This window comes from Convolutriloba macropyga, chromosome 9, assembly GCF_964194025.1.
Source record: "Convolutriloba macropyga chromosome 9, txConMacr16.3, whole genome shotgun sequence".
NCBI classification, from domain to species: Eukaryota; Metazoa; Xenacoelomorpha; order Acoela; family Convolutidae; genus Convolutriloba; species Convolutriloba macropyga.
Window position 1 is genome coordinate 8,455,954 of NC_134476.1, and position 23,465 is coordinate 8,479,418.

The 23,465-nt window shown below is 40.8% G+C and overlaps 1 protein-coding gene across 1 annotated transcript; it reads left to right on the plus strand.

Moving 5' to 3' along the window:
* The first annotated feature begins 270 nt into the window (after positions 1–270).
* On the plus strand, positions 271–23,146 carry LOC142346109 (uncharacterized). Its single transcript, XM_075398612.1, has 4 exons — positions 271–505; positions 4,313–4,400; positions 21,443–21,632; positions 22,928–23,146. Exons 1-4 carry the CDS (start codon positions 271–273, stop codon positions 23,144–23,146), a joined length of 732 nt encoding a protein of 243 aa, XP_075254727.1.
* Positions 23,147–23,465: the final 319 nt, after the last annotated feature.

The following is a 23,465-nucleotide window of genomic DNA, read 5'->3' on the forward strand; positions in this document are numbered from 1 at the left end:
TTTTGGTTCTGTGCTTTAAACGCCACGAAATTGTCAAATTTGAAGGTACGCACAAAAAATCACAAGCAGTATTCGCATTTTGTCTAGAAACAACAAAAAAAGATAGGTTTAGAGTCACAAATTTATCAAATACTGTTGCAATTTTGTAAATTTGATATTATCACTTTGTACTTCTCTAAAATCAATGTCCTGTTTGTATTGTTTAGATTTGTTGCGTTCGAAGAAAAACATTATGACCGTAGCCTTTCAAACGCGACACTTGTTGGTGAAATGAAAGTCCATTCCCAAAGTGAATGCTGTCAAAAATGTGTCGCAATTCCAGCTTGCAAATCTGTCAACATTTGTTATGGTGGAAATTGCCAGTTAAACGAAGCGGACAGATTTAGAAACGGGACTAAGTTAGAGGTACAAGAGAATTGTGTTTATGTGGGAATGAAACGAGAGTTCGTGCCTCAATGTAGAGAGAACGAAGAGGATAAAGAGATTACCGATGATGAGAACCCGGGTTTCTCAGAAACGCTTCAGGATTTTGAACGACAGTTATTGCCCCTGTTCATAATAGCGTCACATAACCCCCATTATAACAAATTAGATCGAGCGTTTTAGTGTTTTTTCATTGGGTCTGCGCCCCCCTTTTAAAGAAAGTAGTCCATCTTGTCTATTTTACCTCTTCAATTCCACAAAAAAATATCTAAATACTCGCAGAAATGGCCTTATATAGTGGCTTTTATTAAAGTGGGATATGACAACAAAAAAGAACGGCTATAATAATTGGTAATTATACCATGTCCTTTTCCTTTAATTCCAACAAAATCCTCAAATTAGCGAAAAATTGATTAAAAGCTGGGAGCTGGTTCGTAATGCAATTGTTGCGTGTTATAGTGATGAAGCAATTCAGACCTTGCAAGTAGTTTGCAAGAGACTATTCAAAAACTGCAAGCTTCCTGTCAGTCTCTTGTAACATTTTTGAAAGAGTTTTGATCGTGTTGAAGAGTTGCGCGAAATTAGTTGAAATTGAACATATTTAGTACTGCTCTTAAAAATTCTGGAAATTTAGAGCTGATAAAGTGGTTTCAGGCGCACTATTTAAAAAACTCTCAGGATGAAAAATTTTGCAAGAATATTGGTTCGATATTGCAAATTTTAAAAACCTGAAAACGGAAAATTATATGTTCAGGCCAAAAACAACTAAAATATTTATGAAAAACGACTATTAAAGCTTCAAAACCGAAGCAAATTATTTTTTAAAAATGTTCTGTTTATGGGGTTTTAAGCGCTATTTGTGTGTAGTTTTTTAATCACTTTTGTTGTTTTTAAAGTTGAGAAAATTTTTATTATTCGAACTGAATTTAAAAACGCATCTATTAAACCAGTATGTTGATACCAGACCATCCACCACAGACTCAGAACTTAACAGAAAGATAAATAAAAAACAAAAGAACTTCCACTTATAAAATAGCTAAAGTTGGCCCACAAAAAATTTATTTCATTTCAGAATTGTTATCATAACATTTTTTTTTTCGTCTTTCTATGAGCATTGACGTCTGACGATCAGACAGCCTCAGTTATGGTTCTGACTAACTCTATGGAAAAACTTTCTGCTATTGAAAAAGTACTACTACTTTTTTCAGTAGTAGTCTACTAAAAAATCTACTTTTTTTCAGGTTGAGTAGTCTGCCATTAGTTCACACAAAAAATTCTCAGTATTACATTAAAAATCAATTGAACAGATTGCCGCAGATAGCTTTACAAACCATTATCAAGTATGAATTGGCAAAAATAAAAGGCAAGTATATTTAATAAACAAATCCCTTCAGGATTGATAGGAGAAACTGATTCCAATTTGATTCTCTTACGCTTTTATTGCCGTATTTGAGCATATGTTGCCATATAAGAGAACTGAAGAATTGATTTTATGTATCATGAAAAAGAAAATTTGAGCTATTTTGGATAGCGCAATCCAGATGTCATCATATATTTTCTTGTTGTGTAAAATACAGTACCTTTATTCTCACTTGTTCATAATTAGTAGCAATGGCTTGCAATTATTATTATTATTATTATTATTATTATTATTATTATTATTATTATTATTATTATTATTATTATTAATATTATTATTATTATTATTATTATTATTATTATTATTATTATTATTATTATTATTATTATTATTATTACTATTATTATTATTATTATTATTATTATTATTATTATTATTATTATTATTATTATTATTATTATTATTATTATTATTATTATTATTATTATTATTATTATTATTATTATTATTTTTATTATTATTATTATTATTATTATTATTATCATTATTATTATTATTATTATTATTATTATTATTATTATTATTATTATTATTATTATTATTATTATTATTATTATTATTATTATTATTATTATTTGCCATGGGAGCCCTTCAATAACAATTTTTGTGCGAAAACAGTTCAGATTTTGCATTCAGATGAACAATTGTTTTGCAGGATAATAGTTTTTTTTTCCAAAACCGAGGAGGACTGTTTCGGAAGAAAAGATGTTGTGTTGAATGACGAAGGATATTGTTTCAAAACGATGAGAACTTTGTGAAACGAAGGATGTTTTCGAAGATGACAGACTATTATAAAAGAGGCAGCATTGTTTTATATGATGAAGGACAGTTTTGTAAAATGAAAGAATGTATTGTAAGAAGAAGGGTTGTTTGCAAAAAAGAGATGAAAGATAAGTTTGCCAAATTAATGATTTTATGGTTAAAGGAGAATCGTTTAGGAAGATGCAATATTGATTTGAATGATGTGGACTGTTTTGCAGGACTGTTTTGCAAAGAGTTTTTCGCAAAGGTTAAAAATTAATTCGGATGTGGATGATGGCATTGGAAATTGAAGAATTGTTTTACGAGATCAAAGATTGCTTCAGAAGATTATTTCAGACGACGAGGAATTATTTTGGAAGTTAAAGGTTTGTTTTCAAGATGAGGCAATTCTGGCAAACACGGAAAAAATGTTCTCGCATATTTCCCAGAATGAAGTGCCCTGATCAGACCGATTTCGCTCACGCACGGGTGGTTGGTAAACTGCGACAGCTCCATAGAGTCTGGCGGCACTCTCTACGGTCTGAAAAATCTGACCAGGATGTCATCCAGAGTCTGCGCGGTCTGATCAGGGCACTACTTACGGTCTGGACAGTCTAATTTGAGCCCCGCCCAGAGTCCGGATAGTCTCATCATAGCGTAGTCTGGGGCTTTGAATAGTTTTGTGGTATGATCCGGATAGATTGAACAGAGCCCTTTCCAAACTCTTTACGTTCCGATCTGAAAAGTTTGCAGAGTTTGAAAAGTCTGCTGAGAACTAAGAGGACCAGTGGACAACCGAAAAACTGCCCAGTTCCCCGGAGAAAAAGGAGATAATTAACCTACGAGGGAACAGTTGTATGAAGAGCACTGCCCAATTTTATTGTTTAATATGAAACACCACGCTAAAGACTAAATTTTGTTAATTGATGTTGAGCTGAATTGTTTTGTTTAGAACTTATATTTTTTAATGAAGAACGCAAAAACCATCTATAAAAAAGACCACTTTTTTCTTTTTTTTCTGAAAATAATAAATTATACCAATCATCACTGCTACTTCAAAGTTAAAAGTGTTAGTAGGGTTATTCCAGTACGCGACCGGTGGGTCTGGCAACCCCAGAGCGCAACTTATATTGGTCTGGCACCACCAGTACGCGACTCAAGTTGGTCTGCAACCCCCATTCGCGACTGAAGTTGGTCTGGCACCCCAGTACGCAATTTAAGTCTGCCTGATCATAGCAGATTTTGGTGCAGACGGTGTGATCTGAGGTGACTTAAGTCGGGCACCTCGTCCAGGGTTGTGTTTGTTGCTACGATACTTAATAACGCAACAGATCAATACTAAAAAACTTATGACTTGAGGCATACGTGTGGATCAAAGGTGATTTTTACTACATACCAAAACAAAAACATTATAAGGTATCATTTAATGATGTCTCTTAGTGTTCTCCGTTTAGGGAACCTGGCACAACTTTCATGATCATTGTGAATTACAAAGAGATAATACATTATCATAAAACCATGACATAGAGACAACATATCTTTTTCAGTTATGCCCCAGCACGTTATGCACCCCTAAGTGCCAATCGCGTAGGATTAAATCATGATGTAAAAATATGATCCGTGCACTGGGGGGGGGGGGGGGGTGCAAATAGCTTCTAATACGAATACTGAGAGTTGTATGAACGTCAAGCTGGGGCTCTTTCATTTAAGTCTGGAAGCGTTTCTCAGGGTTCTGTAAGATTAACCAGAAGAGAGAAGAATCAGAATGGGGTGATTGGACTGTAGTGACAGAATTAACTGGTTCAGTGGTCATTAGGTGAGTGGACAAAAACTTTTTCATCATATGTTTTTTTCGGATCTATTCTGTTTCGGCCCCCCAGCTTAGAGGGCATAAATCTTTTATGACGCCCAGGCGCACGTGCTATTTTGTTACATAGTAACGTGCTATATAACAACATATAATTTGTAACGGGGGGGAGGGGGGGAACACAATACATCCGTTTTTTCAGTCTATTTAAAATAAAATTGCTTAAAATTGCACGCTTTGTTATTTCGACCATAAGGTAGAATCTCTACTGGTACTTTCCCATCATAAAACAAGGGGGAAGACACAGCAGAACCTCACTGGTCAGTGCCCTCCCATTTCTGACACAAATACAATACACTGTGAATCACTATGCGATGATATGGCACGGTGCTGCAAATAATATGCACCCCTGAGTCGGAGGGGGGGGGGGGGTGAGGGGGTGAGGGTGGTAAAGATCCGTCATCTTTTGGATCTATTCTGTTTTGCCCCCCCCCACCCCCCCTCCAGCTTAGTGGGTATATATTTTTTTCGCCCCCCCCCCCCGAGGCGCACGTGCTATTTTTTTAACATAGCAACGTGCTATATAACAACATATAAATTGTAACTGAGGGGCGTAAAAACACTGGGGGGGGAGAATAGATCCCATCTTTCATTGGAGAGATAGTAAGAAGAATAACTAAATAACTGAGACTATTTTCAGTCAGCATACTAGGATCTATCCCCCCTCCCCCGCGCCCACCCACCCACCAGTATAGTGGACATATAATTTTCATGCCTCCCGGCGCAATCGCTATTTTTTTTACTTCATAGCACATAATTACCAGCGGTTCATTTCACAAAAAGTGTCATGACTCCCGTTTCATGTGAGTCAGATCTAATCTTATCAACGGAGTTGCTTAATGGATTTAGGGATCTTTTCCGTTTGTGCCCCCCCCCCCCAAGTACGTTGTAGAATTTCGTATTTAGACTAGGTTAATAGGCGGGGAGACACTACCACCCGAAATCCTAACTTGAAAGGTTTATTTTGGTGGAAAGGTTTTCTACAAAGTTTACTCACGGTGTCCCCGGCTTGCTCTGTCTCCGGCTCAGAATCAACTCGGTTGCTCAAAGATAAATTGATATAATTTGATAGTATAAATCAACAGAATCAAGCATAAATCAATTTGGGTTTTAAGCAACAGAAATTAATTCAAATTAAGATAATGGAATTTATCACAAGATCCCAAACTCTCTAAATCAAACTGAGTAAGTAAAGTTATCTGCTCTGATATCAGCCTCACGAATCTCTCGTTCTTGGCTCTCGATATTCTTTACAAAAGTCTTTCTTCTATCAAGAAAGACCAACTTCACTTCACAACAGCTCTTCTCTCTCTCTTTTTTATTACTTAAGTTGAACTCCTCTACGATGTCAGAGTTATTTGGAGCCTTCTATAGCTCTGCTGCCACAACAACAACCATGTTGGTTTACTCCCTCTTGGCAACTACTCGAATCACGACGTATTACAACGCGTGAACAACAACTTTGTTCAAACCGCTGCTATGGACAACAAATGGTCCTCACTTACGTAGAGTTCGTTATGACTTTAAAAGAACAATTGAATGACCTGAACGCCTTCTTTATACATTGCTGACTTCTACTTAAGCTATTCAAACTAACACAAAAGCCGTATCAGACTCATGACGCTACCAATTAATCAACCGGTCAAACTATGAACTCAAGAATCTAAGCCTTATTTGGAAGTCTAAAGTTCCCCCCATGGTATCTCTAAAACAAATTCCCTGGAATTGACAACAGCGGAACTTGCCTCAAGGTATGCACTAACTCCCTATCAAGTTTGAGCATGTTGAGGTAAATTCCGAATCATAACTAACTTTTATAAATTCGGTCACCCCCAGAAAATCACTATTTTACCTACTCAACTTTCAAATCCACCTTAATTTGTCCCACCAACATTCGATTCACCAAATGGTGTTCAAATGCAAGCCATTATAGATGCTAACAACTTGTTTAGGACCGATTTTTGAATTTCAAGTTGTATCCATTTTTATTGCGACATTTTGCGAGAAAAAGTAGGTTTTCACAAATTTTACACTCCTCCCTTCTAGACTATTATTCTCCCGAATAATTGCTAAACTTAGAAAAAGACTACTCACTATACTCATACTACCTTGACCCCCTGTCCCATTCGCTTTAATTTGATTTTAATAATAATATACTATAGAATTTAGTATCAAATCAGCCTCTTTTCCACCAATCGTGAAACTTTAGCTGACAAAAACGCAGTCATCTTCGCTGGAAATAGACTCTAGTTCAAAAACTCCTCCACTCTCCGACTCCGTCGATAGCTCTTCGAAGTAGGAGGAGTAGCTGGTAAGCCTGTCGGTAGACCCCACCCTCAGCAAATCGATACTCTCTGAGCCAACACTTGGATGGAAGGAACTAGCTCCATCGCCCTCCTCTGCAATCTCACCGGAATTGGCCGACCAATCCTTCGATAGGAAGCCCCTCAGCTCGTGCCATGGGCCACTCCCCTCCTCCAGAAGGACAAATCCACCGTCTTCCCTCAACTCCACTATCAGATAGTGGAAGGACACACGGATCATTTTGATTCGTAACCTCAGTCCCAACATAAAGGACTCCCACACCCATTTCTCCTCATCCTCGAACTCATCCGGATGGTATTCGGGGATCACCGGGTACATTGTTAGATCCATCACGAACGGGCGTTGGCTGTTATAATTTCACTCTTCAACTTTCTGAAGCCTAAGTTACTGAACTTAGCGTTACGATAAAGAGAACCAAAATGAATTGTCTACTTTCTGATTTTCTCATTCTCCACACAGTTTATCCTCTCCTCGGTCACTTACACCAGTTTCGTTCTTCTTGAATCTCATTAGTCTTTAGTAATTGCTTGCAGAACAATCAACTCAAAGCTGAATAGAGCTCATTAGTTTTCAACAGCAAAAAAATGAACAGAAATCACTTCTTTGTACAACCAACGCGTGCTTATTTTGACTTCTACTGTTTAAATATCTCATTGTTCCAAAGCTTTCATTGTAAACAACACCTTATATCTTATCACAGCAAAACAAATACAAATGACCGACACCAACTATTACATTCCGGCGTTAGAAACTTTGGTTGGGGAGGGATTTTCTAATATTCAAATTCAGGAAAGTCCCACAAATTATTACGAGTTTACTATTGTTATTGACCCTGACTCAATTGATAGCTTAATGTTCAGCACATACGAGACTTACGAATTTCTCAGCTTGGTCGAAGGCCTATTTAATTCGGGTCAGTTGAATAGCTCGTGGGATGTCATAAGCTTACTAGATGATCTGAGACCACGAGTTGTGTTCCCCAAAGGGAATAATCCTTGCTCGCCTCCCCCTATATTTCAACCCTCTAATCCATACTTACTTCTTCCTTTACTCTTGTAGCCTTACCGATGCTTACGTATCTTATATACTTAAAATATTTTAGTTTTTCTCCCTTTTATCCATCGATCAGTTTTCGAGAGTTTGGGATTTTCAAATAAGATCATATAGATCTCGTATATACAAGTAACACTACATAAAAAAATATATTTACAATGAAGCGCAGTCTTATACCCATTCCGCCTAGAAGTTAAAGGGGGGGTTGTAAAAACCCATTGGAGTTACCCTGCATACTCCCTAAAACAATTGATATCAATTACTGCATTGGTGGGGGGGTTGTTCTAGTCTGGCGCTTCAATTCTTTTTATCTATATACAATGAAAGTAACAAGTAATACTCTAATTAAACACTAGAATGAAAGGGTGATTAAGGCCTACCACATAAGAAGTCGAAGTCAGAGTGATCAAGGTCAAAGTATACAAGCTTAAGTCTGAGTATTATCCACTAGTACAGGAACCGGTTGCTTCTCATAACTCCCCACCACGCAATTGTTCACCAGGTGAGAAAGACCTCTCCTGGGGTAGCGACACTCTCTTCACTCTCATGCCCATTCCCGTGCTTGTGTCACGTCTTGGGGTCTCCGACATCGACGCCGGCGAGATAGCCGCCTCATTCAGTTCGAAAATCGAGTTGAAGCTGGGTGGAGCTCCAAGAGGTGGTGAAAAGCCAGGTTGACCGGTGCCAGGTCTCGATGAAAAGTCAGTACTGTCATCTCGGGGTATCCTCGACCACGGAAAGCGGTTCCTTTGTTGTCGGAAAAGTCTCTTATACAGCGGGGCGGGGTTCTTCATACAAGATCGATAGAAAAGGTATGCCATGAAGAACAGGACTATGGCTAATAAGAACCACACCACAACATTGGCTGGTCGGCTATGATATGCACTCCAATGAAAAGGCATGTGTTGGTTAATAATTCCTTCGGCAAAAGGACGAGAGATCCGCTCCATACTTTCCTCGTCCACAGTCTCTTCGGGCAATTCGATCAGGTTAAGTCTTAGAACCTCTAGCATTTCTCCATGAGCCTGATCACGAAAAGCATTGGGGATCTCTGCTCCTACTCTTTCGGATTCCACTTTCCTTAGCGTAGCAAATAGGGTGCGCAGCAAAGGATGTTGCTGGATATTGATCATCATTCCGCTGCTGTACTGACATGTCCTGGGGTCCGGGTACAGAATTAGAGTTCCACTGGGGTTCTCAAATCGTCCATCGCAAGGTGGCCGGAGCAAACAGCTACGACATCCAGGAACTGGGTAACCAGTTTGCTTCAACCCATGAGTAAAACTGAAGAACTTGTAGGCAGAAGACCTCGCTGTAACCAAGTAAGTCGAATCGTCTAAGTAGTCCGCTGTTGGCTCCTCTGGTAGTACAACAACTTCCTGCGGGCACAGCTTCAGGGCGGCGGCAGGTAAGTCAAAAAACAAGCTGGATAGACAAGTGGCTTCACTCGTTCGGGACATTGAGAATGGTTTCAGACACAACTTCAGACGGTTAGTTCCTACACAGTGCGAATTAATTTTCTCTTCCGACACTTCAGCGAAATGGTCTCTTCTCTCCGAAACTAAAAGGTGAGACTTTCGGAACAAATATTGGGTTGCCGTAACTCCATCGTCAATAGGTTGGGGCAACGCCACAGCTCGATAGACATGGTACAATCCGCTAGTGTGATGAAGAGGGATATTTACGAGTACGTTAATCCCCGTGGTCGTTATCACTGTAGAATCCACTAGCTCAAATCCGTAGTAGGTCATCAGCTCGGATCGAGGTATGGCTTCCCGCATCCTGTCTAGTTTCAAACCATCAAGGACCTTCTGCAATACTTCTGGGGGAATTAGGGTAGCTGGAATTAGTCCCCTTGTCAATGAAGACAACGCATCATCCAAAATGTATCCAAAGTTGTGCAACCCGATTTTGAAAGCAATAAGTTCCTCCCGCAGTGCGTTCAAAGCTTGCGAGTAATTTAGCATGGCCGTTGAAAATCGTGAAGCCTCCTGGTAGACATCGTGATGTTTCGAACTGACGCATAGCCGCTGGCCATCCAAAGCTCCGTCGGTTTCCTCCAACAACCGATTCATCGCATCCCGGATCATTTGGAAGTTCGCATTCGCATCGTGAGAAACCATTTTCAACTGGTTCTGGGTCTTGTTAAGTGAATGCCCAAGCAAATGAATCCGCTCCCCGGTTTCCAAAGTTATCGTCCTGACAGCTTTGTCAAGAAACTCTGCCTCCCGTCCTAACTCGTCAATTGCTTGCCTTCCTCCACAAAATCCAAAGAATGAGAAGTAGTGACAGAATCCCTGCTTGAGAACCGGAGCCAGAACGATGGCGGCCGCGGCTCCAATCAACAGTGGTTTCACCCATCGTCGCTCCCTACTGTGAATGTGTAAAGAACCATTGATGAACGTTTCGGCCCGTATCTTCATTTCTGCTAGCACTCGAGCAATGTCGTCCACTTCGTATTCTATACCCTTGAGTGCTATGTAAGTGACATTGATATAGCTCTGCGTCAGTTCCTTGTTTCCACAGATTCGTTGTTTGTAGTAACCGTTCCAGCGTTTCGCAAACTTGAATTGAAATTCTTGAAAGGCAACGTCTAGGTGGGTCTTGTTGATACCCGGAAGAATAGGAAAAGGGATGGACACCCAAGTCGACTCCATGGCACTAGCTATGATTACTGGCGTCTCCGTGGTGAAAGCCGCTCCTGCCGTATGATTGAAAGAGATACCGTCCAGCTTCATTGCTTCCATCGGTCCCATCACCGCAATTGAAATCAGAATGAGGTTGAAAGTCAGCATTGTCCAGTTGAATGAATCCTAAACAGCCTGTCGTTAGTTGGGGTCGATAACTAAAAAGTGTTGCGTTAAGTTGTTAGTAGGTGGTAGTGCCTCCTCCCATTGCTATTAGTTATTCGTCAATACCCAGCCGAATGACTGGGCGGATCTCTCGTCTGGGTCGTCTTGCAGGTCCCGTATCTTGAGAGACTACTGTTACCTCCCTAGGTTCAGGAACACCCGATGGCTGGGCTTGGGCTAGTTGCCCTGGTTCACGAAGAGGTGACTCTACTCGTGCATCGTCAGCAGTTACTGGCGCTTCCAGCCTGCCCCATCAGTTGGAATTTCCTCCGGTACCCTGGCTGGTTCCGTTACAACTTGCTCGTGAAACAGTTCCTCCAAATTCGGCACGTCCTCCTCAACCCCTTCATTTCGTTCCCTTCTCTGTACAAGGCGTCGCATCCTGGCATTCTGCTCTGTTGGGCGTAGATCGAATCCCTCCTCTTCCCACTCGTCTTGATCTACGCCTGGATGTTCAAGAAACCCTTCGGACCTGGGAGCCGTAGTCCTCTTCTTTTCCTTTGGGCTCCAAGCATCGCCTTCCTCCAGGTACGGTTTGAGCATATTGTAGTGTAGTATCCTCCATTTTGCCATTTGACTTGGTTTCGCTACTTTGTAATTAACCTCCGATGTTCGTTCTAAAACTACGTAAGGACCCTCCCACGGTAGGAAGAACTTCCGAGATTTTGCTTTATGCTTTGAGTAAACCCACACTTTGTCCTGCTTTTCATATGGTTTCCCATAGACTTTCTTGTGGTATTGATCCTTCTGCCTCCTCTGGTTTACTCCTAGAGATTCCCTAGCGGATGCATGAGCCTCTCTGAATAAGCGTGACAAATCCTCCGCAAAGCTGTCTCTTGTAAGTTCTTCGTCGTGGGGCTTTGGATAGAATAAGTCTATGGGGTACTGGCACTCCTGTCCATACACAAGGCTGTAAGGAGTTGCTTGTGTAGTCCTGTGAATTGTGGTGTTGTAAATAAAACTTAAATAGGGTAACAGTTTATCCCATGTTCGCGGGTTGTCCGCACAATACTTCGAGATGACATCGGCAATCACCCGATTGTGCCTCTCCACTTGCCCGTTGCCTTGAGGGTGATATGGTGAGGTCCTAGTTTTATCAATTTTCAACAGCCTGCAGACCTCCAGCATGAGCTCACTCCCAAAGTTCTTTCCCTGATCCGTGTGAAGTACGTCGGGTACACCAAATCGCAAAATCCAACTTTCCACAATCTCCTTTGCTACATCGGGTGCTTCAGTACCCTTCAATGGGACACTGACCACATACTTCGTGAACAAATCTGTCATGACTAATATGTGCTTGGCTCGCGTTTCGTTGGCCATCGTAACTGGACCCAAGATATCTGCTGCAACCGTGTGGAATCGTATCCCAACTTTAAATGGCACAAGTCCTCCAATCCTCTTTCTCCCAGCTGTAGTCCTAGCTGCACACGGCAGACACCAAGCTAGCTTCTTTTCAACATCTTGTCTCATGTGTGGCCACCAGAAACGTTGGCGGATTCTCCTTAACGTCTTCTCTACAGCAAAGTGCCCCCCACTGACTGGGGATGCGTGCAACTGATCAAGAATTTCCTTCCGGCCCACTACGGGAACAACGATTTGAAGTATTGGGGGTTTTCCGTCCCAGCAATACCATCGCCGGTAGAGGATGCCTCTCCTCACGGTGAGTTCGTTCCATCTAGACCAATATGCCAATACTTCGGGCCCATGCTGCACTGCTTCTTCTCGCGTCACTAAGTTGGAACCAAAACTCTCAAGATCTCCTCCCGGATTATAGGGGAGCCACAGGAAAACTCTGCTAATAGCTTCGTCCTCCTGCTGCATTTTCTCTACATCAAGCGTCTCTCTACTCCAAACTATTGCTTGACCATCCAGTGCATCTTCCTCCGAGTCGGCGCCTCCTCCCACTTCTTCTCGGATCATTCCACAGGATTCTCGGGTTCTTGCCAAAGCCACTTCTAGGGAAACAGGCTCAGGACAACTACCAGTCAATTCTTCTCTCTCCCCGGGAGCCCAGTCTGGTTCTTCTGACGTGCGTCTTGATAAACCGTCAGCATTGCCATGTTGATTGCTTGCTCTGTGCACAAACATGAAGTCAAATTCCTGAAGCTTCTGAATCATCCGGAAAGTCATCCCATCCGCGTCCTGTCGAAACATCCAACGCAAGCTGGCGTGGTCAGTTCTTAGGACGAATGGAACGCCCAACAGATATGGTCGGTACCACTTCAGGGCCTGTATTACCGCCAAAGCCTCTCTTTTGGTGGTCGAGTACATCATCTCTGTCCTGCTTAACACTCGTGACGAAAACACCAGGGGTCGATCCACTCCATTGATTTCGTTGGAAAGTACTGCCCCAATGCTAACATTACTGGCGTCAGTGTCTACAATGAATGAACCTGAATAGTCTGGGTACTGGAGAACGGGGGCAGTCACCAGCTCTAATCTCAACTGGTCAAAAGATGCTTGCTGAGCTGGGGTCCACTCAAATCGTGCACTCTTCTTAGTCAAATCATGCAAGGGTTTGGCGATGCTTGCAAAGTTCTTGACGAATCTTCGATAGTAGTTAGCAAATCCAATAAAGGACCGGACATCTCTCACTGTCTTGGGAACGGGCCATTCCTTAACTTTTGACGTCTTCTCGGGGTCGGGGGACGTTCCATCTACTCCGATGACGTGACCTAGGTACACCACCTGTCTCTGGAAAAGCTGACACTTCTTCGGCTTCAATTTTAAATTTGCATTACGTAACGTCACGAACACTTCTTCGAGATGCTTCAAGTGATCTTCTGCCGTCTTGCTATAGGTGAGGACATCGTCCAGAAAGATGAGATTAGTTTGGTAGAGACCCTGCTGAAATAGCTCGTTCATAAGTCGTTGGAAGGTTGCGGGCGCATTTGACAGGCCAAAGGGCATTCGGACGTACTCATAGAGACCTCCGTCTGGGGTAACAAAAGCGGTCTTATGTCTATGTTCGGCGGCTACAGGAACTTGCCAATATCCACTTGCTAGATCCACAGAAGAGAAAAATGCATTTCCTCTCAGAGCGTCAAACACTTGGGCTTGGTTAGGCATCGGATAGGCATCTTTCACAGTGACATCATTCAGTTTCCTATAATCCACACAGAACCTCCAGCTCCCGTCTTTCTTCTTCTGTAGTACGATTGGCGCACTATACGGACTTCTTGATGGCTGTATCACCCCTCTCGCTAACATTTTTCGAATTTCTTCCCGGATGATTGGTATCCTAGCTGGTGAGATTCGGTGTGGCGGTACCTTGATAGGCTTACTGCTACCCGTTTCAATCCGATGCTCGACCACGGCGGTAGGTCCCAGCTCGGAATCATCCAAGGCAAACACGTCTCTGTATTTGATGACAAGGTCCCGCAGTGCTATCCAGTGATCTCCTCGTGCTTCCGGGGCACATTTCTTCAAAATTTGCGCGGCTTCCTGTTCAGGTGAATTTAGAGGAACAACATCTTCACCAGCTTGCATCTTGACCTCATCCCCTGAATTTAGACATAAGTTTTGTTGGCCTCTAATCGCCCCTTCAGCTAAGGTCTCCTCTTCCTCTTCTCTGTTAGGTCCTAAGTTGTCGTCATGCTCACCATCCTCATCGTAGATACTCCCAGAGGCCACCATAACCTCTACTTGGTCTTCCTTGCCAACTTTTTCCAGGATCTGATGGACCGCTTCTCTCGTTTCGGCTTCATGTGTCGGCTTCGTGTTACCATTCTGCGAAGTTCCCCACAATGTTCCGCTGTTCAACGGTATTATAGCTGACTCCACTGGGGCTGTCCACAATTGGTTGGTCTGCAAATCGATTACACAATTATGCTTTTGAAGATCCCTGAGTCCGAGAATCATTTCCGTTTTGAGTCCGTCAATTATAAGGACTTCACACTCGTCATCAATACCACCCATTTTGAGATGAATTGTTGCTGATCCTGTAACGTTTACATACCGACCGTCAGCTGCCTCCAGTAGTCCACGGTACCGCATCAGTTTTCGCGGTTCCTTAAGTTGGTCAAATGTGGAAGATCTTATCATATTGGTTGAAGCTCCTGTGTCCACCAAAATCTCTATTGGAGTCCCATTTACCTCCCCCGTAACTGTAATACTTCCAGTTCGTTTGTCTGGTTCCCCCTTCACTGCAACTTTGGGTTTGAGAAACCGTGGTTCCGGTAGTTTGTTGACTGCTTCTATATCGTTTAAAGTGTCACGGTTATTAGTTGAATCTTGCTTGTTTTCGGCCGGGATGAAACCTTCTTTCCTAAATCCTTGGAGACTCCCGGCCCGTCTTAGTTTAAATGGTTCTGTTTTGGTTCGTTGCATTCCCGCGCGTAGTGTCCCATCTTAGAGCAATTGTAGCAGCGGACTCCTTGCTTTAAGGTCCCAGACTGCTTCCTATCGGTGCTGCCAAAGTTCTGGCCGTAGCGGCTGGTTTCGGGGTACGGGTTGAACAATCGGCGCGGATTTCCGTCCTGATCTCCTGTTGTTTCTTTCGGTGGTCCGGGGATTACCGAATTGACAAATTTAGTCATCATTTCGGACATCCCTTTAATCATGTCTGCCTGATTCTTTACTTGTTTCTTCATCTCGTCCATTTCTACCTTCATCATGTCGGGTTCCATTTGTCCACTCACAGCTTGAACATGATGTCTTTCCACGAATTGGTCTGACTGTTGAAGGTACCTGGTGGTTGCCAACCGCCTGCGCTGCCTCATTCTGGATCCTCGACTGATTGCGTCGATGTTAAGGGCCCTATCAACAGCATCATTGAACGTGTTGGGGTCCTCCCGCAGAAGCAATTCCTGTATCTCTAGATCAAACAGCCCATCGATGAACTGCTCTCGGTTCATGTTATCCCTCGTAGCTGCATTCATGGTGGCATTGGCAATTTCCCCAAGCGACCTCACCCGTCTGGAGAACTCTCGAATATCCTCTTTCTCACCCTGGGCCAAGTTCTTGAACTCTGTTCTCGCTGTCCTCGGATTCCTGTAGGGTGACATCCTCGGGTCCAAGTACGTCATCATTCTTGCCAGAGTGGGAGCGGGTTGGTCTTGCTCCTGAACTCGATAGTGTCGGGGCATGGCATTAAACTCCTGCATCGCCCAACCAACAAGAAGGGTAGGTATTGTGCTTCGAGCCTGCTCATCCGTCCAACCATGTTTGTCCATGAGGTATGAAAAGTGGGCTTTCCATGAAAACCAATCGGGAAACAACGCCGACGGGAACTTTTCGGGCCTGCCAGCTCTGTTGTTAACCGCCAACTGGTTTTGAGCCACGACCACAGCCTCCGCAAAAAGCTGTCTTTCGTTTTCGTTCATTGCTTACTTATGATCACAGGACTTCTTCGTCACGAACGGAGCTCGGATTACTCTCCGTGCTCAACTGATTGTAAGTGTACTCGAAGAGAACCGGCCCACCCAGGAGCGCCACTGTAGAATTTCGTATTTAGACTAGGTTAATAGGCGGGGAGACACTACCACCCGAAATCCTAACTTGAAAGGTTTATTTTGGTGGAAAGGTTTTCTACAAAGTTTACTCACGGTGTCCCCGGCTTGCTCTGTCTCCGGCTCAGAATCAACTCGGTTGCTCAAAGATAAATTGATATAATTTGATAGTATAAATCAACAGAATCAAGCATAAATCAATTTGGGTTTTAAGCAACAGAAATTAATTCAAATTAAGATAATGGAATTTATCACAAGATCCCAAACTCTCTAAATCAAACTGAGTAAGTAAAGTTATCTGCTCTGATATCAGCCTCACGAATCTCTCGTTCTTGGCTCTCGATATTCTTTACAAAAGTCTTTCTTCTATCAAGAAAGACCAACTTCACTTCACAACAGCTCTTCTCTCTCTCTTTTTTATTACTTAAGTTGAACTCCTCTACGATGTCAGAGTTATTTGGAGCCTTCTATAGCTCTGCTGCCACAACAACAACCATGTTGGTTTACTCCCTCTTGGCAACTACTCGAATCACGACGTATTACAACGCGTGAACAACAACTTTGTTCAAACCGCTGCTATGGACAACAAATGGTCCTCACTTACGTAGAGTTCGTTATGACTTTAAAAGAACAATTGAATGACCTGAACGCCTTCTTTATACATTGCTGAGTTCTACTTAAGCTATTCAAACTAACACAAAAGCCGTATCAGACTCATGACGCTACCAATTAATCAACCGGTCAAACTATGAACTCAAGAATCTAAGCCTTATTTGGAAGTCTAAAGTTCCCCCCATGGTATCTCTAAAACAAATTCCCTGGAATTGACAACAGCGGAACTTGCCTCAAGGTATGCACTAACTCCCTATCAAGTTTGAGCATGTTGAGGTAAATTCCGAATCATAACTAACTTTTATAAATTCGGTCACCCCCAGAAAATCACTATTTTACCTACTCAACTTTCAAATCCACCTTAATTTGTCCCACCAACATTCGATTCACCAAATGGTGTTCAAATGCAAGCCATTATAGATGCTAACAACTTGTTTAGGACCGATTTTTGAATTTCAAGTTGTATCCATTTTTATTGCGACATTTTGCGAGAAAAAGTAGGTTTTCACAAATTTTACATACGTTATGCGCCCCCCAGTTACAGAGCACGTGCCATTACATAGTAAATCATTATGTAAGAATATGGCGCGTGCGTCTGGGGGTCGCAAATAATATGCGCCCACTAAGCTGGGGGCACAAACGGAAAAGATCCGGATTTAGTCTTGTGGCGTATACTTCAAGTCAAATTCAAAGCTCCTCAAGGCAGATAATAAAACCTCAATTCGTTCGAAAGTCTGATCACTAGAACTTTGGAAATTTTAGGAATAGTTCTCGGATACACGTAAACTTGTTATAGCTCATATTAAATTTATTATAAACTTATTATAATGATATATTGATTTTAAATATTGCTCTATTCTGCTTTCCCCTAAGTGGTTAAATAATTTTACGCCCATCAGCCGCGCGTGCTTTTTTTACATAGTACCGTGTTACATCACAACACAAAATTTGTAAGTTGTAAGTGAGGAGGTGGAAAAAACGGGTCTTTCCCATTATAGCCCCCCATGAAATTATAGCCCCCATTATGGTATTGCTGTTTCCTATAGCAGAATTGATATTTATGGTCACTCAGACTTGGCTGTAGTCAAAATATTCTTTTAATTAGATTTCCTCAGCTTTTATAACACTCATAACACTCAGCTCATAACACTCTTAATGACATCAAATTGGCATCAAGGATCTTCAAATCAGAAATTTTACTACAATCACAACTCATTAAAAACTGGGATCTATTCTGTTTTGCCCACCCCCCCCCCCCCGGATCTATTCCGTTTTGCCCCCCCCCCCCCCCAGCTTACTGGGCTTATATTTTTACGCCCCCAGGCGCACGTGCTGTTTCTTACATAGTAACGTGCTATATATTTTTTTTGAAACATGTAAATTACTCAGACTATAACCCTAAGGTTAGATATCTACATAATCTAAATGTTAAATAAATTAATCAGCATTGTTATTGTTCCGACCCTCTTGAGGGGGGAGGAACTATATACTCAAATGGGTTTTTTTTTGTTCCGTGAATTTTCGCCGCTCGATATATTCATCGTAGAGAGTTGAGACTGGTATCATTAGACAGCTCGTCCAGCGTAGAATATGGAATTAAAAAGATTTTTTTAATTTTCGTTTTCTACAGGGAGTTATCGAGGTTTAAACTTCTGAGAAAAAAAGAGTGAATTCACGTTGTTTTTATTCACATTTACCGGAATTTTTGCCTAAATTTTCGTCAATTTTGCTAAAAATTGTTATAATTTTTAAGAATAGTGTCGTTGATTTTAATTTTGAAGACGAACAAGCATTGTTGATTGTTTTGATTTAATTTTTTTTGGTCAAAAAATCTGGATAAACATTTCAAAATTTAGCCTTTTTCAACAAAAACAGCACGAAATAAGCTACTTTAGTCCACTTTGATTAAATTTGCCGACAGTACTACCCCAAAAAACCCTCATACAATCTTTGTGGACTCAGAGGGGGGCTATTTCTACTTCAGAGTCCGCTGAGAGTGCAGTGTAGTTAAAACTTTGCCGTTTTTTGCTAACTTTACTCATTGATTATCAAAAATGCAGAATTTATTTTGAGTTTTCAACTAACAAATTATCTACATCTACAACATTTGAAAAATCAATTGTTCCTAACGGACAATAAGTATTAGCAGGGCTAGTTTTGGACCATTCTTGGACTTTTAAAATCCAAAAAAAATCGGTTGTAATCAGTCGGTCTTTTTTTTTAAAAAAAAAAGACTTTTTTAATAATAAAGAACAGAACATATCAAATCAAAGCCCAGGAGTGATAGGTCCAACCAATTCGCTTGCTAAGCAGCTCCAAACTAATGCATTTAGTTTTTTAATTGAAAGTTTATGGTCGTTTCTTTTTTTTTAAAAAAAAATGACTTTTCAATGAATAATGGCTTAATTAACTTTACCTCTATTTTTTTTCTTAATTTATTCAACTTCCAGCTTAGTGTCATCAAAGAAAGACTGCTTCTTCTTTCTACTGATTTAACATTTATTTTGGGTTGGAGTTTTAAGCCTGAAACTATTGTTTTCTGGCTTTGATACTAAAAGATTTCAGATTTTTATTTGTTTTGATATTTGCCAGGTTTTCGCGTTTTCTAATTTTGTCACATTATCACATTATTGACAGTTCTCATGTCACCTTGTTAGCATTCATAATAAGGCACAATTGAACATATTAAAATCCTGAAAGATATACATCGTCATTTTAACGGCCTCGACGCCTCTTTCTTGAAGAAATCAATTGAATTTTTTAATTTTGTCTCTAACTGTCATCTATACTTTGTCGTTTCGGTCGTATGAAATTTCCTGTATAGCGATCGCTTTTGTTGGCTATTCATGGAAAAATAGAAGAAACAATATTCTGAAATTAGTAGATAGCTGATGGCTTTCACGACTTTGAAAACAATCGTTTTCCAAAATTAAAAAAACTTTTTAACTTCGCAATTTTGTTCTTTTTATATTTCTTTTTGTTACCTAATCTCGTAAGTGAATTACAGGTCAAATATGACATTATTGGTGTCAAGGGAATAAAAGGTATTGGTGTCCCAAAATCTTTTTTTTAAAGAATTTGTTATGACCTTACTGGCTTCGACACCGATTTTTCGGTTTTTCACAAAAAAAAGTAAACTAATTTGATTTTTGTCATATTTGACGTTCATTTTGTAGATGCAAGAAATATTCTGGATAATTACAGGTCTCGAAGGTCTCTTTTTCATGAATAAACGATCCTATTTAAATAGCTCTTTTTGTAATTAATGCCTTTCATGACATTGAATGTAATTTCGTTTCGAAAAAAAAAATTAAAATTATTACATACTTTAGCACTTCGCTTTTTTGTCTACTTGTTACCTAGTCTTACTAATGAATGGCCACGTACTACATTATAGTTGTTTGAAGAAGGCGCAATCAAATATATTTTGAGTGCCAAAATTTGGCTTGACGGTTTTGACAGCGTTTTCTGGCAAGTTTCAATTGAAATTTTGTTTGTTCTTTGTTGTTCTTTTTAGCCGCATTAAAAAAATGAATAAGGACAGGTCCTAATGCCCTTCTATAGAAGCAGTGGTTATCGTAAATTTGTGGTAATATTAATTGATTCCTAATGGTATTTATAACTTTGAAGTTAACTGTTTCAAAAAAATAAGTTAATTTTTTTTACTTTACTGTTTTTGTTCTTTTTTGTATAATTGTTACTAAACCTTTTTATGGACTGGTCGCATATGTTTTCTGATGATTTATAAGTTATTTTTGTTTAGTTTTAGGTTTATCTGACGGTATGTTGACTTTGTTATTAAATTTAGTTTTTAAGAGGGACATAAATTTTTTGATGTAATTAATGTTTGTTGTTGTTGTTGTTTGATTTTGCTGTTCGTCTTGACTCGCTTTCTTAATATTGACATATTACAGCAATCTAATGCATCAGTTTTTACTCCACTGAGTTATTTGCTTTGGAGGCTATCTTATCGTTCATACAGAATTTTTTGAAAAAGACTTGGGCTTTTTTGGGATTCGCAAAAAATAATTTTTGGGTTTTTCTATATGTTCCTCATTTGGTAGACAATTATGCTAAAATTGTGGATGGGTGGGGTCTGAACCTTATGTGCCATCGCACATTACCGAGCCGCCTTGTTAATATAATAATCTTCAAGTTGTGGCTGTTCGTTTTCATAGGTAAAAATAGTAACAACATATAAATTGTAACTGTGGGGCGTAAAAACACTGGGGGGGGGGGGGGGGGGACAGAATTGTTGATTTTTGCAAATTGAACCACTGAATCCTTGTTTCTAAAGCGTCAGAGCATACACTTGTAAGCCAGAATGTCTTATCATCAGACCAATTCTGACCAATAAAATCTATCATCAGACTTTGACCCAATCAAATCGGTATGAAGTAATGTGGATCTTATTTGTTTGCGGCCCCCCCGCGTCCACTACATTATGACCGACCCCGGACCCCCCCCCCCCCCCCCTCGCCAGTTAGGGAACACGCACCATTACATAGTGAACAAATATCTGAAATATGGCACGTGCGTCGCAGAGGGTGCGAATAATATATGCCCTCACTAACCTGGGGGGAGGGGTAGGTTGTTCACAAACTAAATATATCGGGTATTTTTGTACTTATTAAGGCTAAACTAAGGTTAGATTAAATTCAAATCTGAAAAAATGCAGTCTTAGTGTTTACAATTTTAGGTACGAAATCCGTCCTTGCTATGGAGCCCACATGGCCAATTTGACTTGCACTGACGATATTCAGATTTTGATTGACAAAATAGTACCAGTGGGTGAAAAAATGTCATACTACGATGCTGTCTCCTACTGTGAAGAACAAATGGACGGGCAACTCTGGGGTGACATTGATATTCCTCAGGACAGTTTGTTGGTAAAACCAGACCTTTCAAAACCAAATGAAAAATTTACGGCTAATAAAAGCAACAACATGTGCACTAGGTGTGGAGGTAAGCCACACTCTGGTAGACCCTGTCCAGCGCTAAGTAAAAAAATGCAACACCTGTGAAAAGGTGGGGAACACATCTCAAAAAGGTGTAGAAGCAAACCCCAACCAATTTCAGGTAAGTACCATAAACAGAATAACTTTTGCGAAGAAAAAAATGTTTCTTCAGAGCAAGCATCTCCAAAATCGAAGATGGGAATGTTCTATACTAAAGAACAAATTTTTAGCATGTCTGCGACATGGGAATATATCTCAATAAATAACTGGAAAGAAAAATGCAGGTAGACACAGTGATATCATCAAAAATATATACTGAGCTTGGTAAACCTCAGTTGGATGGTAAGGAAAGACATCTCGAAGCTTATGATGGTCATCATTTAACGCTTCTGGGATTAATTACTTGAAATGTTGAGTGGAATGGAAGCAGGTACACACAAAAGAACTAGCAGTTGTGCAGTCGGTTAAAGAGTTTGATCTAATTGGTAGACACCTCCTACCCAAGCACGGTGTGAACAACATCACAACCGAACACTTACCTGCTGTAAAGGGTTAAAAAGCTCATGAGAAGTTGATACCGAGATCACAGCCAATGTTCTGCAAAGCCCGAAAATTGTCTCTACCTGTTCAAGACAAGGTCACAACGAAGATGGAACAGATGGTCAGATAGGGCATCCTTGAATCGGTACAGCCAAGAGGAGTCACTAATGCATCTCCTGTGGTTTGGCAGAGAAAAAAGATTAGAGAACTGAGACTTGGTGTGGACTTGGAAGAGCATACCAATGGCATGGTCATGGATGAGGACAACCCAATACCAGGCATGGGGGAGATCTTCCGAAACCTACATGAGTCCTCATACTTTGGCAAAAATGACTTCTCAGATGCCTACTATCAAATTGAACTTGATGAAGAAGCAAAAGATATATGCCCAGTCAACACATTTCAAGGACTGTTCAAGATGGTAAACCTCAGTTGGATGGCAAGAAAAGATATCTCGGAGCTTATGATGGTCATCATTTAACGTTTTTGGGATTACTTACTTGAAATGTTGAGTAGAACGGAAGCAGGTATACACAAAAGAACTAGCAGTTGTGCAATCGGTTAAAGAATTTGATGTACTTGGTAGAGACCTCCTACCCAAACACGGTGTGAACAACATCACAACTGAACACTTACCTGCTGTATAGGGTTAAAAAGCTCGTGCGAAGTTGATACCAACATCACAGCCAATGTTCTGCAAAGCCCGAAAAAGGCCTCTACCTCTTCAAGACAAGGTCACAGGGAAGCTGGAACAGATGGTCAGAAAGGGCATCCCTGAATCCATACAGCCAGGAGGAGTCACTAAGGCATCTCCTATGGTTTGGCAGAGAAAAAATAGCGAGGAACTGAGACTTTGTGCGGACTTGGAAGTGCATATCAGTGGCAAGGTTATGGATGAGGTCTAACCAATACCAGACATGGAGATCATCTTCCACAATCTATATGGGGCCTCATAATTTGGCACAATTGATTTCTCAGATGCCTACTGTCAAACTGAACTCGACGAAGAGGCAAAAAATACATGCCCAATCAACACATCTCAGGAACTGTTCAAGATAGTAAATCTCAGTTGGATGACAAGAAAAGATATCTCGAAGCTTATGATGGTCATCATTTGACGCTTCTGGGATTACATACTTGTGATGTTGAGTGGAACGGAAGCAGGTGTACACACACACAAAACAATAAAGTTTTGCATTCTGTTGAAAAATTTGGTCTTTGGTC

What these genes read in the sequence shown, in the direction of transcription:
- LOC142346109 (XM_075398612.1), top strand. Translation starts at nt 271, where the DNA reads ATGAAAGTCCATTCCCAAAGTGAATGCTGTCAAAAATGTGTCGCAATT. An exon ending in ACTGGTTCAGTGGTCATTAG is followed by an intron (nt 4,401 to 21,442) that starts GTGAGTGGACAA and finishes TTACAATTTTAG; the next exon opens with GTACGAAATCCGTCCTTGCT. An exon ending in TTCCTCAGGACAGTTTGTTG is followed by an intron (nt 21,633 to 22,927) that starts GTAAAACCAGAC and finishes CCAACATCACAG; the next exon opens with CCAATGTTCTGCAAAGCCCG.